A 20,204-nucleotide genomic window follows, 5' to 3' on the forward strand; every position below is an offset into this window, starting at 1 on the left:
GATTTACACTGTACAGGATTAAATTACCGTAACACCCTACAGTGTATTTTATCCTTAAAACACTTAACCCTGTATAAATGATATTTCACCTAAGTGAAATGAGATCTCCACCATTTATCTTCGTTTGGTTAAGCTCGAAGGAAATCATCCTTTACTTCTATTTGCCAAATAGAAGCTATAGATTCCATATTTATGTTAGCGCTCCCCCACTCAATTGTATTACCGTGTTCCCAAAATGTACGTATTACCCTGATACAAAACTGGGCTTAACTAACAAATCAAAGAACACGAGTAACACTCTTGAAATTGAGCCTAACCATATTAGGATTTCGATCATGTGATCTAGGATCAACTTATGATATTGAATTGAATAGATATTTACGGTAAGTTTCAAAATCTAATTCAAAGTTCAATATCGGTCCATTCCTATGCATACTCCATGCATCCGATACTGGTAAACTTTGCCAATGTCCTGGAAAGGACATAACACTTTTCCAAGGTGTAAGAATACCTATCGCTGATTATACCATGTCAGTCTAAATCCAGTGTTCTGACAAATCAGGGAATCTACTTTTGAACATACAATAAAGATTATATTCCACTGTGCTGACAACACTATAATCTTTAACCAACTCATATGTTCTGGACTTAAAAAGAATTCATACATTATATACCTATAATCATGAAATAAATCATGTGAACCATGCAACATAAAATGTTATTTCTGATCTTTATTAATAAGTAAATCTGATTATATGAAATGAGTTTTATTTAGGGCATAAAACCCAACAAACTCCCACTTGCACTAATATAAAACAAAAAGTGCATTTCAAATAATCATTAACACCTTGATATACCAATCAAGTGTAATAGTAGTAAACTCCTCGTAATGGGATCTGACAGGTTGAATTAAACACAACCTCTTCTCCACCATTACTCTTCCTTAATCACAAAATCCTTGATAATGTGAAATTCCTCTCTATATGTCTACTTTCTTGGGATACTGGATTCTATACTTTTGGGCAACTACTCTTTTGTTATTCAGGAAATAACCCTAGTAGTTAAGGCAAGTTGGAACACTGCCACAAATGTATAGAACTTTCCTTAGACTGAAAAAGTATCTTTCCTGCAACTTTTAACATTCAGTCTCTTTCTGGTAGACCAAGAGATTTCAGATAGGTTTTTACACTTCTCCAAAATCACTACTCCACCCCCAAAGTAATCACCATCTCATCAGCAGACTTTCTAGCACAAAGGCAAGTCTTGAAATCTGATGTGGTGTAGTCTAAGAGTTTCAAAACCACCCTTATTGACTAACATATAGTTCCTCTTCTTAATCTTAAGATTTACTTGATTATCTTCCAATGTTCCTCTCCTGGATTAATCTGATACTTACTCATTACTCCCACTCAACAGCAGGTGTCTGGTCTAAGGCATACTAAAGCATATCTGAGACCTCTCACTGTTGATTTAAGAAATTCTTTCATGGCTTTATCTTCTCTGGAATAGTTGAGACTTTTCCTTAGATAAATAAAATCTATATCTAAGAAGTTGTGAAGCTTCTATAGATTTCCATTGGAAAGAAAATGCTCCAGCATCTTACTAAAGTAAGTTGCTTGCATTAGAGTAAGTAATTACCAGGTATACCACAAGCCATAGGTTTAGATAAACTCAAACCTATAATACTAGGAACAGGAAGTTTTGTTAAGTCCATTGAATAGACTTATTAACGAAAATTTCCTTTCATGTCCTTGTAATAGAAAACTTTAGGTTACTCCATGTGAATGGATCAAACCATAGTTCTATTGGCTTTCTTCTTAGTTTCTTATCTTGACAATCCATTACTTGTTTAAACTCACTATGAATTTTAATCACTAGTATCTTCCAACTTATAAGAAGGTGAGTTCCTAGAAACTCTCCCACTACAACAAAGTACCGTGAACTATGTCAAAGAAAACTAAATGGTATAGACCTCTTCAGTTGTGTTAAGACAACAGAGGCAGTGGGATCATCTTGTAAAATAAGATGATAGAACACTTATGGAATCAAGAAAAAATATCTCCTTTATTTGCTACTTTATTTTCAGACTTAGTCATTTTCTTAGAAAGTAGTATTTGTTTAAACAAACACTTTCTTGTCTAATGAATATGGGATGCTCCACCCCTAATCACTTAGAATAGCTAACAAACATGCAAACCAAGGTTAGCAGTTCTAGCTTTTCTTAAGATTTCGATTAGGTCATCCATGAATCTAGTAATGATTTACATTAAGTATACAACCATTACATCATTCTGAAATTTTATTACCATAGAAGGATTTAGGCAACGACTAGTAACTAATCATCAATATGCAACTCGAATTTCTGGGGAGGTAAGTTTGGATATAATTCAAAAATCAAATTAATGATCTTTGAACTGCATATCTACTAACTTTTTCTCCACCCCTATCAGTTCGCAAGATCTTTAACCACTTACCTTCACCATTGTTATAATCCTAATTTGATCACTGATCCTCTATATGAATGATCTACACTATAAAGGGATTAAATTACCGTTACACCCTACAATGTATTTATTCCTTAAAATACTTGACCCCGTATAAATGATATTTCAGCTTATGTGAAATGAGTACTCCACCATTTATGTTCGTTTGGTCAAGCTCGAAGGAGATCATCCTTTGCTTACTATTCGCCAGATAGAAGCTATAGATTCCATGTTTATGATAGCGCTCCCACTCAATTGCACTACCGTGTTCCCAAAATGTATGTATCACCCTAACCTAAAAGTAGGCTTAACTAACAAATCAAAGAACACGAATAGCCTCTCGAGATTGAGCCTAATCATATTAGGATTAAGATCATTTGATCTAGGATCAACTAGGCGATATTGACTTGAATAGATATTACGGTAAGTTTAATAAATCTAAGTCAAAGTTCAATATCGGTCCCTTCCGATGCATACTCCACGCATCCAACCTGAGCTTTACTTTAACCAATGCTCTGGAAAGAACATAGCATTTCTCCAAATGCAAGTAAACTCTGTTGTAGATTATCATATCAGTAAAATCCTGTGTCTGATAAATCTAGGAAACTTTATTCACATAGTCATGTTTACTTTCCAATGTGTTGACGGCACAATAAATAGGATCAAGTATGTGAAAAGGGTTTCAGATGAATTTATACATTATGTACATATAATCATGAAATAAATCATGTGAACCATGCAACATTAAATCTTATTTCTGATCTATATTAATAAGTAAATCTGATTATATTGAAATGAGTTTTATTTAGGGCATAAAACCCAACACTAACACACCAACTACTTTCTTAGATTGACTCCTTTCAGTTGGCCACTGCTGATTGTTTAGAGCCATCTCCTCCAATAGATCATAAGCCTCATTAGCACTCTTTCTCATAAAGGCTCCGCCAGCTGCTGCATCTATTAGAGTTCTAGTGTTTCCAACCAACCCATTGTAGAAGTTGTGGACCAGCATCCACTTCTCTATACCATGATGAGGGCACTTTCTGATCAGATCTTTAAACCTCTCCCAAGCCTCATGGAGAGATTCATTATCTTGTTGGAAGAAGTTGTTGATTTCTCCTCTCAGCTTTGCAGACTTTGCTGGAGGAAAGAACTTTGACAAGAATTTTGTTGCCAGATCATTCCAGGTGGCAATAGAGTTGGGTGGCAAGGAGTTTAACCAACTCTTGGCTCGTTCTCTGAGCAAGAATGGGAACAGTCTCAGTCGAATGGCATCATCACTAACTCCATTAACTTTAAAAGTTTCACAAAGTTCCATGAAGTTTTCGAGATGCAGATTAGGATCTTCAGAAGGGAGGCCACCAAACTGAACTGAAGACTGCACCATTTGAAGTATGGCAGGTTTAATCTTGAAGTTGTTCGCATCCACTGTCGGTGGCTTGATACATGACTGCACTCCCGTCAGAGTAGGGAGAATGTAATCTCTCAAGCTACGGCCATTAGCTTGATCTTCCACGGCGCCACCATTATTACCGTTATTACCTCCATTGTTTGCAGCATTAGCATTCACATTAGCAGCCATGATTTTTAAAGTTTCAGCAGTTGCTGAAACTCCTTCTTGCCTCTTGTTCTTTCGGTTTCTCCTACAAGTTTTCTCGATTTCAGGATCAACTGGTAATATGACAGCTTGTCCTTGACGACGCATACACTTAGGATTCCTGAAATGGATCACGAAAATATTGCAAGAAAAAGGTTGGAAAATCAGCAAGAGAAAATATACCAAAGTAGAATTTAGTATAATTTTATGTAATATTAATCTTTAAACAATTCCCCGGCAACGGCGCCAAAAACTTGTTACGAAATTTATAAACACTACGCAAGTATACACAATTAAGTAGTAAACTCACACAGGTGAGGTCGAACCACAGGGAATTGGATTAAATACTACTAAACTATACCTATAATTCTATTTGGCAAATCGCAAAGAATGTTGATTTAAAAGAATTTAAGAAATTCAGAAAACTTATAACACAGTTAGAGTTTAAGCAAGATGAGATGATAGGGAGGAGAATCCTGTTGTTGTTTACCCAAATCGTTAATGCCTAATTGCTATCCTATTCTTGAAGTGAATGACAGATTATAAAGTAACCTAGCTCTTTTAAGATCTTCTAGGTTCTAAATCACATGTTATCTAATTAATTCCTTAATTAAACTAACATGAAATCAACATTAGGTAATAATCTACTCGTCACATAAGTCATGTAAATACTCTCGTTTCACATAGAACATCGATTATCCAAATTTTAGCATTCTCAATTCTCACTTTTCAGATTTCGAATTGAGATCATAAAGCATGCACAAGGTGATCAATCTTAAACATGAAATTAAACACAAATTAAGATAATTTCACAACAAGAATGAAGGAATGGCAATTAAACATTAACTAGGAAAACATTAAACAACAATCATCATCCTCCCTGAATGGGAAATTTAGTTCAGAAATAAATCCATAACCATTCCTATAGCAATATTCAACATAAAGAAATTAAAGAGGAATAAAGAAAGAAACTGTTGGTGGATGAATTCTGGATCTTCACTTGAATCACTATGCTCATCCTGCCGCTCTCTGCTGTGTTTTAGGGTTCCAAATCGCTTCCCTTGACTTCCAATCCTAGTTTTCTATTTATAACTAATTTTTAGGGTTCGATGGACAAAAATACCCCTGGTCCGTACGGAATATCGCCGCGGCCAAGCTTAGTCTCGCCGCGGCCAAATAAATGCCTAATATCCACGGTTCTGTAAGTCTTAAATGGCCGTGGCGGCATTACCCCTCGCTGCGGCGACTGTAGCCTCGAAAATCCTACTCCTGCTTCACAATCTAGCCGCGACCAATCTGTGTCTAGCCGCGGCCAGATATGCATTTTTCCTCAAAAAGTACTTTTCTTGGCCCAGGTCGTCTTTTATTGGACTTTTTCATCCTGAGACCTCTATTATTCCAAAGAACCTGAAAACCTAGAAAACAAGCGTAATTCTATCCCAACACAGCGAAAAACGCACATAAAATTGATCCAAAATATAGGCTAAAAATAGCCTAACAAAAGTCTGCCATTATTGTTGAAATAATGATTTTTCCAAAGGGAAAACTGCCAAACTTTCACTGCAACGCTATCAATGAAAGCACCAAACCGTTGATGCGATTTTTCATCAACTAATCTAAGAAGATCGTAAAAAATAAGAGGATTACGATGAATTAATTTGTCTAAATAAAATTGCAATAAATAAAATGGACATCAGGGATTTATAGTAGTTCACCCCCATGTCACGATGGTAATGAGGCCACGTCTATTTTTATTTTTATTAATTGGATCTGACACACCAGAGTTATAATCTCAAGAGTGTGATGACAATAATACAATAATAGATTTCTAGGTAAAATTTTGTATCGATACTTATGAACACAAGACTCTTGCAAGACCCAATGTTCAAAAATTTGATAAAGATGATGGTTGTAAGGTTCTTGGGAACAATAAACCGATAGTAGCAAGAAAAGAGAATGGTCTCTTGTTCGTGGTAATTGTGTAAGTTAATTGTGATTTAGTAATAGAGACTTGGTGTCGACAAAGTATGGAAGACTTAGAAAAAAATGAAGGAAGGAAATCTCAAGGGGTTATGTGTTCTAAGTAGTCACAAAGGATTTTTATCTCTCAAGTCTTTCGTCCCCCTCTCCCTAGCTAGCCTATTACCATCTTTATATAGGCTTAGAGTTTGTTAGTGATCCCCTACGTATTGGGGTGTCTCACTTTCAAATCTCATATCTTATTCCCAATAATGAATAAAAGAGTACAAATAAATAAATATCTACAAAAATCTCACTTATTCTTAGGCCAAAATCCCACAAATATTAAGAAAATGATTATTCTTAGCAAGAAATGTACCAAATTAGAGAGGAGTGACAAGGGATGTCACCTATTGGCTTGGAATTCATGAAAATGGAGACAAGTGTTGGAAATGGATGTTTTAGGGTGCCACTTCTCGCATATGATGCCACATGGGCTGTGGCATAGCTCTCCAATATCCTACACTTAATTACACCACTCAATTCATGAGTAAAGTGTACCCGTTTATCTTGTGAGCTAATTTTGAGCCCGATAACTTCAGAATTAAGCTATTACTATGAGACACACTTAACTCCCCATTGAAAAGATATTTTCAATTCAAGTTGAACCAAGTCATTTGGATAAACATTAAGAGAGTTATGCCCATTTTACTAAAGGCTAGTTTGTGCTATTTTGATCAAGATGCGAGCATGGACATGCCCAAGTTGCGGTTCTCAGCCGTGCATGTTGCCAGACCCCTTAAGGTGTGTTTTGACATTTTTTATGGTGAATCATATTTTGCGGGTTCTGGAACCCCAAAACCTCATTTTGGCATCTAAACCCCTAATAGGAGACCACTGCCATCAGTCGGGGCCAAAAGATGGCAGTGGTCAGTCATAACTTGGAAAGCTTTGGATGGTGATTCTTACTTATTTCAGTCATATGGATGCTAGAAATTACTTTGGCTACATTGGTTCTTGGCCAATTTGTTAAGAGAGCACTACCATCTTTCCAAAAAGATGGCAGTGGTCACCTATGAGGACTATGCGTCCTTGGATTACTTTTCTCACTTGTATTTGATATATTAATGTTGTAAATACACTTTGGCCAAAGAAACTTCTCATTCTTTATTGTGGCCGACCAGTGCCACTATTTGTGCCAAAAAGATAGCAGAGGTCGGCAAGTGGTTTCTATACCACTTGGCGACTTTTCTCACTTGGTTTTGACATGTAGATGATGAAAAAGTAATTTTGTTTAAAAAAATCTCATCACCATTTGATGCGGCCAACTATTGCCACTCTTTGTGCAACAAATATGGCAGTGGTCGACTAGGCTTGTGCTTTGGTGGAAAATAGTTTCTTTCATTTACACTATAAAGAATCTTTTAGTCACCACAAAATTTGTGACTGTTGCGATATTTTTGCACACGCAAGTGTACGTATCATTTAAAGTAGTAGACTCACTAGGAGTGAGGTCGATCCCTCAGGGAGTGTAGTTAAGTACTTTGAAATTAAACTTTTACTTCTATTTGATTAAATAAAAGATAGGAAAAAAAAACAGTGAAGTATAAGAAAAATAGTTGGAAGCAACAATTCGAGAAAATTAATAGTTAATAAACTAGGGTGTCGATTTCAATTGTTTTTATTGAATATGGTCTAATATGATTATTTTCCTAATAATTAATTCCTATGCAATAGCAGGTTTACTAAGGTAATTTATAGTCTTCTCAGATATATAAACCTCAATTACATGCAAACTTTCTACTCTCGTGATAAATTTAACATGCAACAGGCATTAAACACAGAAACCCTATAAGCTATCTAAACCATATAGGTACTCTCGTCCTATATCGAAATTCAGTTCTATTCTACTATAGCATATTTGACACTCACTTCTCAGATCTCGCATCAAAATCATAAACAGTTAATTGGTGGCCAGACAATTAAAAGTAATTAAGCACAAATAAAATAGAATACATAGAAATTAGGGGGAAAATAAATCATATTAAAACCATAAAACAATATCAAACAATATCCATCTAACCCTAATTAAAGTGTTTAGTTACTCATGTTCAATGCAGCACAAATACACATATTAACTGATAGAAAAGAGATGAAAAATACAGAAGAGAAGAAAAGAAGAATGCTAAAAAATCCTGAGCAGTATGTCTTCAATATTGCAGCTGATCTCCCTATTCTGTATCTGAACTCTCACTTTTTCTCTCTGAGATTGCTTGCTTAAATCCACTCTCTACTGCTCTTTATATAGGTATTCAGGTCCCTCAAAAAGTGGAAAACCGCACTGTTTAAATTCCATTCGGATTTGAAATATCTGGAAAAATCTCACGCCAGCTTTTCCAGATATTTCTCTCTGTTGACAAAGAGGCGGGCCGCGGCATGCTAAGTCCATGCCGCGGCCCGTGTGGCCATTAGTTTGCTTCCGTGGACTTCTTTCAAGTAGGCGGGCCGTGGCATGCTAATACCATGCCGCGGCCCGTGTTGATCTCTGCACCAAACTTCCACTTGCTTCTATCTTTATCCGAATTTGATTCTGATATTTTCCACCAGGATATTTTCATTCGATATTTTATCCTTTTTCTTCTGATATTTTCTAACTCTTCATCTATTTTAAAATCTGCAAAACTAAAAGATAAAAGCGTAAAAATGCTCCAACCATAATTTAAATTAAACCGAAAAATGTGCTAAAATTAACTTAAATTAAATACTAAAAATATCCTAACAGTGACTAAAAGTACAGAAGTTTTGACTAATTATAAAATATAATTGTGCCTAAAAAGTCCGTAGCTAAATGTATTAGTCATAAAAATTACAATTTATTGTGACTAAATATATTTTTAGTCAATACTTGTTGTGACTAAAACTAAATTAGTGACAAATTGTATATAAATACTATGCTTTAGTCAAAAGAAATTTTTTGTTGTGACTAAAAGTCACATTTAGTCACAAAAAATTTATAGTGTGACCAAAAATTGTCACTAAAGATAGTTTTTTTTTTTGGTAGTGTTGTGTTGTACTACTGGATGTTGAGGGAACACATTTTGACAAGTTCCCTTTGATATTTTGTGAGTAGCGAGAATCGCCATCTTCTTGTTGTCATGCTCGCCAAAAAAAGGAGAGCACTACCACCTTCATGTGGCAGTGATCGCATAGGTCATGTTGCATAGGATTCTTGTGCAATTTTAACTTTATGTTCAAGTCTAAGCCTTTTTATGCCTAAATGAATTAAGTACTTGTTGGTTTTCTTGTCGGATTGAGGTTTTTAGGGTAAAAACGTTCGTGCGGGCCCATAAATCTTAATTTGGGCACACTTGGTATGTGAGTCCCGACACCAAATGGTTAGTCAATGTTTTCAAGTCTCTTAGAGGTGCCATGAGGCTCTCAAGTAGAATGTCTTATCTTATTAATCCTTTGTAAGTCTGGTCAAAATCGCAAGGTTAATTTTTTTTTTTTTATATTTCAAAAATCAGATACAACAAAGCTGATATTTCCTTGAAAGAACATAATTTCCTCGCTTTCATAGCTTGTGCTTTTCATGGAAATTTGCGAACAAAGGAACATGGTCATTTATTAGGTCACAAGGTCGATTTTCCCATGGTGCAATCCATAATCTCCAAGAGACTTGGAGAGTTTTCTTGGATTATAAACTAGCAGAAGCACATCTCTGTTCAGCATGCTCCGAGTATTGCTGACTCTGTTCTTCCTTCTCGAATCTCTCACATTGCAACATGTGTTCATGGGGTATGTGTGAATGGTTTGTCATAATAATCAAGCTAATTTTGGGGTGTTGCTTTTTTCTTCAATGGCTACTGTATTAAAGTTGACTCTAAGGTTGTGCTTCATGTCTTAACTTATGCCTTGGAGTGCAACTGGAGTCACATATCTCTCTGTTTTTGGATTTCAAGAACCTTATAGATTCTCTGGAGGGACTTTTATATGTCCTGAGTGGCAATCAATCCCGATGCTCAATCACATTTAGGTTCTTAAATAAAATTTTGTCATGTAATTTCACTTGTATTTCATGATCTTCAAATGGTCTTGCAGATTCTATCGCCAAATGAGCTCCCTCTACTTAGTTTTTTGGTTGTTTAAGTTATGGGAAGTTGTCCCCCTTTGTTGTAGCTTTGACTTAGTGCCCTTTTGAATGAATCTCTCTTTGCCAAAAAAATAAAAGATATCTTTTCTGTTAATTTTACTTTCTAATTGCTTTTCTACACATGCTTAAATTAAAAAAAAAAAAAAAAGTGATGAAAAAACAATTCTTATTCAAATAACAAACTTGATTAAAACAATACAACAGGAACATACATTATACATAAAAGAATAGTGAGAAAATGAACAATATTTATTTTTGAAGTAACATAAATAAGATTAGCAATTAAAGTAATAAAGTAGAAGTAATTTGGATCTTTTAAGATTAACATTTGGGTAGATCTGACGGTGGAGGAGGCAGAGTTAATGATGGAGTGGGCCCATTCTCAACCTCAAAAGCCATGGACATACCAACTGGCAAATGCACATCTAAGTGGCAATGTACTAGCCATACACCTGTACCATTATCACAAAAATATTCATAAAAGTTAAACCAAAAACTTTAGCCATTTCAAAAATAAATAAATAAACAAATAAAATAAAATATAATATAATATAATACCAGTAAATTTAACTTTAAGTTATATTTAATAAAATTATCAAAAATCATATAAATAAATAGTAATTTACCTGGATTATTAGCTTGGAACCGAATCACAGCCCAACCTCCAACAGGGACAGCGATGGTATTACGAATTTGTGGATTTACAAGGTTGAATTTTTGACGGTCATTAACGGCGTCATAATTTCCGAATCCTTGAGCCAACACGTGGAAGTTAAAACCGTGAACGTGAATTGGATGATTCTCCACTGTTAAAAACGCCGTATTCTGTAAAACCATCTCCACCGTTGAATTGAATCTCAATTTCTTCACCTTGGTTGATTTTGGCGCGTAGATCAAAGACTCATCCAAACTAATCAACGGACTCGTGTAGTTAAACTCCAATGGAGGCGCGTCAGGGAAATTCGTTGTGTACACGCCTTCCCTTTGGTTTCCAAAAAAGGCCTCAAGCATAGAAGTTTTGTTAGGAAGCACGAATGACTCGTTGTTCATGCTCGCAGAGAATCTCCCTTGTAAGGGTCCCTGACACGTGGCATTCACGGGGCATCGCTCTATATTAAGTCCGAATGTCACGAACATGTTTTCATCCACGTGGAGTGGTACCGGGACCCACTGGGGCCCATCAGCGAGCCCAGTTAGGTTTGTGTAGAATTGGTGGGCCCTAGGAGTGTCGAAGAAATCTGGTAAGGTCGGCATCACTGGAGCTGAGTCTGACGTGGCACCCTTGTATTCGATAACACCCCTTGTAGTGGTGTTGTCGAAGCCAACCGTAGGAGGAGTGGTTATGTATGGATGGGCGGCCATGTAATAGGATCTAAGTGATTGGTCAGCTTTGAAAAGAACGTCTGTTGTTTGACCGGGAGCAATGACAATGTAATCAGTGTCATATGGATTAGTGTAGGCTGCGTCAATTGCTACAACTGTCATGTTGTGATTGGCTATCTTGAAAAAGAGTTGGTTATTGAGTGCAGCATTGATTATCCTTAGCAAATAAGTTCTACCTTGCTCTACCTTTAACTTGTACATATCTGATCACAAAGAAAATGAATTAATGATATGATAATATGGTATATATTTATTAATATAAGCATATATTAATAGAGACGTACCGTTTGAAGAGCAGTTGTAAAGATTGCCTGGTTTTCCATTGATTGTGTAAGCGTCAGAGATATTAGGAGCTGCCCCAACGGAAAGACCTTCGTTCTCAACATCGATCACATTAGCATTCCACCATTCTCCTACATAACATGTATATATTATTTAATTTAAATTTAAATATAAATATTAATGTTATATAATTGTTTTTATACTAATTACGTAGCAATATATATAAAAATGAATATTGTTAAAATGGTAGCCAATACTTCAACTTACATTAACATTATTATTGCATTTTTCTTATATTCTATTTATTTAAAAAACACGAATATTGTTAAAAATAATTAAAAAAAATAGAGAATTAGAAGATATTATAAAATTCCTTATCCAAGTTCAATTATCATGGCTCATCAAGGTTAATAATGTTTCTAAATCAGTAATGAAAACAAATATATATTGATATATATTAATTTATTATATATAATTGTTAAAATTTTATATAATAGGTGTAAATTATTTATATTGTATATAAAGAAGTGATATAACTATATATATATATACTAGTATATATATATACATATATCTTTTTTTGAATCATTAAAAATTTGAGGCTTCGGCAAGTTGGCAGCAGGGAAGACCATGGCTAAGATAGTTATTAGAAACTCCAAATCAAATTGAAAAAGCTATTGCATGGCACATTCACATTGTTGTTGAATATTGATTTTGTGCTAATATATATATATTTTTAATTTCTAGAGTTATAGTTATGATTATATATAGAGTTGAAATATGCTAAATATCAATTTAAATATTAATAGAATTTGTTTTATTATTATTTTATTATATATAAATAATATTTTATTATTTTATTAAATAAAAATAAAAAATACTCATAAATTTCTCATAAACCAAGAATTTCAGTTATATAGCACACTTTATATAGAATAGATATATACCTAGTAAGATAGGTACTTCTTGATGGGGTTTAGGAAAAGGGTAGGATCGACCAGATTTGGGGTGGATGATAAGGGCACCGTAGACGGTGGCTCGCAGCCAGCCGACGTGTGCATGCCACCATAGGGTTCCCTCTTGGCCGGTGATGTTGAATCTGTAGGTGTAGCTCTGTCCTGGCTTTATGGGACATTGAGTTGCATATGCTGGTCCATCTGCCCAAGCACTCAGAAATTGCAATATTCCATGCCTAATCACACAATTAATTTAATTATCACTTAATCATTATTATTATTATTATTATTATTATATAATAAATAAAAAATATTGAATAATCATGACTATAGCTTGATATAATTTACTATTTTTTTTAATATAGAAAATCCCAAAATAATTGACTCTCAGTTATTCGTACGTATACGCGTAATTAAAATTTCAACATCAGCTAGCTATATATGAAATTCATATATTATTTGTAGCATTTTATTTCTAAATAAATTTCAACAATGTACCGCCCTGTTAATTATTTGAAAATTGAAAATTCATCAAAATGCAAGGAATAATATCCCGCTTAGTGTACAGCGGCAATGACCAAATAATTATTTAAAAACAATATTGATGAACGCAGTGCATGTACTTTTAAATTCAAACCTTACCTAACATATTACTTTTTTTTTTATACTAGAGTTTTTCTTCTTATTATTAGCTAATCATGTTCGTAATATGAGAGAGATATTATTCAATTCTACGTATACATATATTATCTACATAATAAATATATATACTAATTAATTAATATTATTACGTGCAATTTCCTTATACTTAATTATTATATTCTTAATTTTTATGTTAATTATATATATTTTTAAGTTGTATAATAATAAAAATAGAGAGTAGTGCTAAGATGGGTAACTTCTTGCGAAGTCTTCATTGTACTTTCACGGAATGTCGTGATGTACGACAGCCTTTAGATGATAGAATTATTTGATCTGAGAGCTGAAATTGATCTAGGGGTAATTAGGGTTAAAAAATAGTAAAGTATCCTGACACTCATTTAATGTACCCTGAGACCCATTTAATACACTACGGAATACATTCCGTGAAAGTACATCACAACACAAAATCGTGTCCCTGTAATGGTTATTGAAGCAATACATATTCTGATTTTTCAAAAATTAAAAAAAATTAATGAAAATATATTTTAATTGGTGACTATAAAGGTTACAACGTTACAACAAAGATTCTTTAAGAAATATAAATATATTTTTTATTGTTTAAAATGAAAACAATAATAAAAATAAAAAGTTTTTATTTGAATTGGATAAAAAAATGATAATAGAAAAATATATTTTAAATATGTGTAATAGGTTTAAATTTGAAATGCAATATTAAAAAAAATAATAAAAGATAAAAGAGATATACGTAATGAGTTTAAATTTAAATTATAATGTTTTAAAATGTGAACAACACTTTTTCTTATATAGACACATTTAATATAACTAGGTTAATATTATTACCAGAGCACCTATACTTAATTAATTATCTTGTTAGTTTTTATTTTTGTTATGTAAATTTTAGTTGATAATTAATTTTTTTTTGTGTGTGTGTGGATGCTATTTAATAAATAAAATTATTTTTATAATTTAGTGTTAATTATAATTTTAGTTTATTAATTATCCTAATACTTTTAATTTTACAATACTTTCATTATTTTTGAAATATTATACACTTTTTTTATTTTTATTAAATAATAATAGAAATATATATTTTTAGTAAAAAATGATGAAAGATATTTTTTAAATATATGTAATGAATTTAAATTTGAATGTAGTATTAAAAAAAATTATATTATATAAACACATTACGTATAAGATAAAAAATAAGAGAAATGTGTACTGAGTTTAAATTTAAATTATAATATTTTAAAAAACAACACTTAAATGTAGACATAGAAACATAGATACACAAAAAGATGTATACATGTATCATGTATGTATGTATATATTACCAGTGAATAGTAACGTCGTATGGAGATTTGTTAGAGACATGGACGACAAGGGTATCGCCCTCATTCACTTTTATGGTTGGGCCAGGCAAGCTATTATTTACTGCTGTTATCACTTGGTTACGACATAGCTTCCTTACACTCACGTCTTCCACCTATATATATATTTATATATATATAATACCAATATATCTATATTATATATATTTGTATATAATTGGATGATTATATGCATGCCAATTTGTAAATGATGGATCGAGTTAAGAAAAATTACTTACATTGAAAGAATGTTCCACTACGGCAGCAAAGCTCAGTGATATCGAAGCAGTAACTAAAAGAATTGCAAACCAAATGGCAAATCTTGCCATAATTAATGTATATTATAGATGACCAGAAGGCTTAATTAATTTATATGTCAATTTATATCTCAACAAAATGATTATGTTCCCATATATATAGAGAAAAAAAAATAAGCTATACGTTGGAAAACACCTTGGCAATTGATCGATTACGTGACGATATTGCTAGGGCTCTCATTGTTTTTGACAAAGGCAACCCAAGACTTATATTTGGTTTTGAATTTTTTTTTGCAGGTTTTTTCTTTTTATTATTATTATTATTATTATTATATTTTGGCTTATAGTCACTAATTTGGACCATAAATGCTACTGCAGAAACTTCGTTGCCAAACAATTACAAAACAATTTATGTTTGTTATTTGAAAGGAATAATATGATTGCTGTGTTATGTGTTTTGTTCTGACAATTATTTCAAAGCAAAGAGTTCGTTGTTGAACGTAATAGGATGTTTTTTACGTACGGCTATCCAAATTAAGACACATGCCGATATAGCTAGCGATCATATATGGAGTCAATTTATAATATACGTATTATCTATTACTCAATATTACAAGAGAAATAATTTGTATCTATTACTCAATATAGTATTTTAGTATATTAATATAAACAATTATGACTTTTTTTAAAGCTTTATTATTATTATTATTTGACATTTAAAGAGGATTTGAACTTGTGACTTTTTCAATGTAAAACTATTACTATGAAATTTTAACTTTAATTTAAATAAAATTAATATGTGTGTAAAAGTTGAAAATGCTGTGTGTACTAAGGAATATACTGCATATTTTATATTGAAATTTATACCTATACCTATAGATCAATTTTTTTTCCTCCAAACAATTATCACTACAACATCATGTCTCAACCAAATCACATCTCTATATTCAAATGAATTGACATAGTTTATAATATTACTACACACACCGTTCAAATTTTAATTTAAAATAACATAAAAGAAAAATTATTAGAAACACGATTTGGTAATTATAGTTGGGGCAAAAAATTCAAAATTAATACATTAATAGATATAGCATACAATGGTCAACTCAATTGTATAAAAATAATTATTTGTTTAATTTTGTCAACATCATTTGGTTCAAAATCTTTTACTAAATGAAGGTTGCACCAATACTCAATATTATCTCTTGAATTAAATCCCCATAAAAGTCAACTTATTACAACAGAAATAAGTTTTTATTACGAGTCACACTACTACAAATTAAACAAACCGTTAGTGATAGTTTTTTCATCTGGTTAATAAAACAAGAAGCTAACCAACGTCATTGAGTGTGGCTGGAATGAAAGACATATGGCGTTAGTTATTTTGTAATTACCGACGTCATAGAGTGTGAAATAAAAAACACATACGGCGTCTATTATTTTGTAATAATTGACGCCATAGAGTGTGACTGGAAATTAAAAACACATATATCGTCAATTATTTTGTAATAACCAAAACCATAAGACACGCTAGTGCTGAAGCGTGTCCCCCATGCTGTCGAAAAATAACCGATGACATATGGTGTTAAAATGCTGAAATTAAAAGAGCCTCATTTATTTATCTTCTTCATTACAGAGAGCAAAACCTGAAAAACCCTTGCCAATCCTCGTCGTTTAACGCCTCTAAAGCCCCATTTCCTCATTTACCCTCCATTTTTACTTATTTTCTTCTTAAAATCTTTAGTTTCAAACCCAAAAATATTTCTCAGTGTTTGATCATTTTTTTAGTTTTTTAGTGTAAACCGAGCTAGAGATAGTGGTTGTAGCTTCAATCGCCAATTTTGTTGGAGAAATTATTAAATTTCAACGTCCATTAAGTTATTAATCTAACCTCTAATAATTTTATTGGTGTAAATTGCTTTATTTTTAATTTTATAAATTTTTTTTAGGATTTTTCTAGATTGTTAAGATTGCGTTCTTTTAGGTGTGCGAGGTGGCCAAACTTTAGTCGGTATTGGTAGCCTAATTTAAATAATAAGGTAAAAACATAAACTTTGAAAGTTTTGTTATAGATTTTTTTAGACTGGAGTAGTAGCTTAATTTTTTATTTTAGATTAGATTGAAATGGTAATAACACTCAACTATATATATGTGGTGATTCTATTTTAGTATTTGTGTGGATGTATCAACTTTTTTCAAGACCATAAATGGGTATAACTACTATAACCGATATTACTTTATAATATGAAAATACTTTCAATTAATCGGGTATATATGTATAATCAAGTAGTGTGGATATGTATATTTCTAAGAAGTTTCAGCAAAGAAAAGAAAAAGCGAACCCTTCCATATCTAATTTTTTTCATCCTGATGAAAATAGCTCTGGTTGTGGTGAGCTACTCTTCTTCCTTGGACCACCATATTTGGGTTGTGTTTAGTGTGGTGAAATGGAGTGAGAGATGTAAATATTAATTTTTGGGTTTTTTGGTTTTAAGGTATATTATTTTGTATATTAAATATGTTAAATATTAACTCTTTTATTATTTTTTTCATTCCTATTCATGTGTTTTTTTTTTTTACAAACTAGTAACTAATAGTTAGTTACTATTAGTTACTAGTTACTAATTTTCATTTATATTCATGTGTTTTTGTTACTAACTAGTTACTCATTAATAACTAGTTTGTAATGAATTACTAACATAACTAGTTAGTAACTAAGTACTCATATATATAAATAGTAATGTAGTTAAGTAATTAAATTTTTAATTTTGTAGTATTTCTTTATGTAGTAGGTTGTGAGGTTAATTTGCAAGAAGCTATTTTATTTGGTGTTGATTAGTTTCTAGCTAGCTCGAGGTATACATGTTGGAACTTATTTTATCAAGATCTAATATTTACTATATATATACGTTGATTATAGTTCTATAATCTAACAACCTAAATATGAATAAACTTAAAATTATGAAATAAAAACGTAATAATGGTTATAAAATCCCACATTGGTTGTAGCAGAATATAATTTCTCTTTCCGCTTAATTCTCTAACCCTTAATCATTTCTGTTATAGAGTATGATCACTAGACTTGGATCTTCTCATCTTTCGATTGTGTTCATCACAGTCTTCCACAAAGGCTTGAGTTTCAACTTGAATGTTATGGGGGCTGATACTCAAATCACCTTAATTTGAACAATTTACAGAGTGAGAATGCATAGTGAAATTCAAAATTACAAAGAAAGAAGAGAAGATAAACAGTTATCTGACATTATGAAACTTAAGTTAATTTTCTCTTCTCATCACTTTCTTTATGTAGGCATTCACTTAGAGCTAGGTTTAGATGAGATGGGCTTAAAATAAGACTTGGACTGAAGTCTAACTATCTTAGGGCCGAATATATCATATGGGATTTAGAGTTTGATTTTTAGCACTTTAATAAAACTAAAGTGTCTTTTCTAATTTTGCAACTTATCTCATCTAATTATTTATATACCAATTTTATTTTAATAATTATAAATAATTATCAAATAAAATACAATTTAATATATTTATTAATTATACCCACAAAGAGTACTAATTAAGAAATAAACTTATATTTTTCTTTTCTTCTCAAAATCGCCAAAACTTGGTGGAAATTCTCAAATAAGACAGTCTATTTTTGAATTCTAATTGACTTGTTAAATCAATTAGTTGAGTCTTCAAGATGATATTATCTCAGACAATGTCGGGCCCATGAGCCTACGTTATCAAGCTCCTAATAAGTAGATCTTGATATTTACCGAGTAAATTTCTTAACTTATTAATTTATTCTAACTCTAATATAGATTTAGAATTGCACTCATGATTACAAAGAACGCTCTACACACCAAGTATAGATACACTATGAATTCATCCATTGTTTCAATCACAACAATCATTGATCCTCTATAGACGATTTACATTGAGTAGGGATGAAATTACTGATTTATCCATCAATGTGTTTTATCCTTAAAACACTTAGCTACTTGTAAATGATATTTTGGATAACTAATATAATTATCGAAATGAGCGCTCTATCATTTATCATGTTAAGCCAAGCTCTAAGGAACCATCATTTCACTTCTAATAAATATAAAAGCTATAGATGTTCATTTCTATGACTAACACTCCCATAGTAAGCTAGTAATGAACAAGTCAAAGAACTCATGCAATACAAGTTTAACCATCTCAAGATGAAATCAAATGATCTATGATCAACTAAGTGATATTGACTTACAAAAGATATAACGATAAGTTTATAGTATCTTTTTTATTATTAATATTGATACAATTTGATGTATGGCCAATACATCCGATTGTAGTTTACTTTACTAATGCCTTTGAAAAAAAAAATCTACTCACCTAAGTGTAAGTAAACCTTATCCCTGATTATCACATTAGTATAAATCCAATGCACTGATAGATCATGAGACTAAATAATTTGAAGTATAAAAAATTGTGATTCAAGCTCGCAATGTGCTTGTTGATAGTTACTTACAGACCTTGTCTTTGAGTAACTCTCAAACTGATAATTTCGTGAATTACTTGTGCTTTCTTGGTTAGCATAACAATGTCGAGATCTACTTCCATCTCGTGTTTGTTTACTAAACTGACTATGCACACAAGATCGTGACTGTCCCGTGTGTTACTTCCATTTTTGGCATATTTAATTGACAAAAATATTTTATTATTTATTGTATATTTTGGCGGGTATGTTTAATTTGGTTTCCTTATTTTGTGTATCAAAACTTGGAAGAAAAGTTGTCTAGCTTTCCTATTTATGGAAAAAAAAAGGTAAAAATGGTAAGTTTGGTTACTCATTTCTTTTTTATCTAACCAGATGGTATATTCTGATCTTGTGTGAGTTTCCAATTTTCTTAGGTCAGATTTCTTGAAGAAAAAATTGGAGCTAAACTTTCTTTTTCTATAAAAAGGAAGGTTGTACTTACTGCCGACGATTCTGTAGGTACAAAAATGGAAATTCCTGGGCTAATTGAAGATTTATTTTAGAGAATTTTCTAGTGGGCTATAGTCTTGTTCAGACCGTGTGTCAGCTGTCAATAAGGTGTATATTGATTATAAATACACC

General features: G+C 32.1%; 1 protein-coding gene and 1 non-coding gene across 2 annotated transcripts; one reads left to right on the plus strand and one right to left on the minus strand.

The window, feature by feature from the left end:
* Positions 1-3,505: 3,505 nt before the first annotated feature.
* On the plus strand, positions 3,506-3,612 carry LOC115698347 (small nucleolar RNA R71). The gene has a single exon (XR_004008100.1). It is a non-coding gene; the product is annotated as a small nucleolar RNA R71 (small nucleolar RNA).
* Positions 3,613-10,341: 6,729 nt separating this feature from the next.
* LOC115696962 (laccase-7) lies at positions 10,342-15,297 on the minus strand. Its single transcript, XM_030623859.2, has 6 exons — positions 15,083-15,297; positions 14,808-14,959; positions 12,805-13,049; positions 11,860-11,988; positions 10,819-11,778; positions 10,342-10,644 (listed from the first exon to the last, which is right to left on the minus strand). The coding sequence occupies exons 1-6, from the start codon at positions 15,170-15,172 to the stop codon at positions 10,514-10,516; spliced, it is 1,707 nt and encodes a 568-aa protein (XP_030479719.1). The 5' UTR covers positions 15,173-15,297; the 3' UTR covers positions 10,342-10,513.
* Between the last annotated feature and the right edge of the window lie 4,907 nt (positions 15,298-20,204).

This window comes from Cannabis sativa, chromosome 7, assembly GCF_029168945.1.
Source record: "Cannabis sativa cultivar Pink pepper isolate KNU-18-1 chromosome 7, ASM2916894v1, whole genome shotgun sequence".
Classification (NCBI taxonomy): Eukaryota; Viridiplantae; Streptophyta; class Magnoliopsida; order Rosales; family Cannabaceae; genus Cannabis; species Cannabis sativa.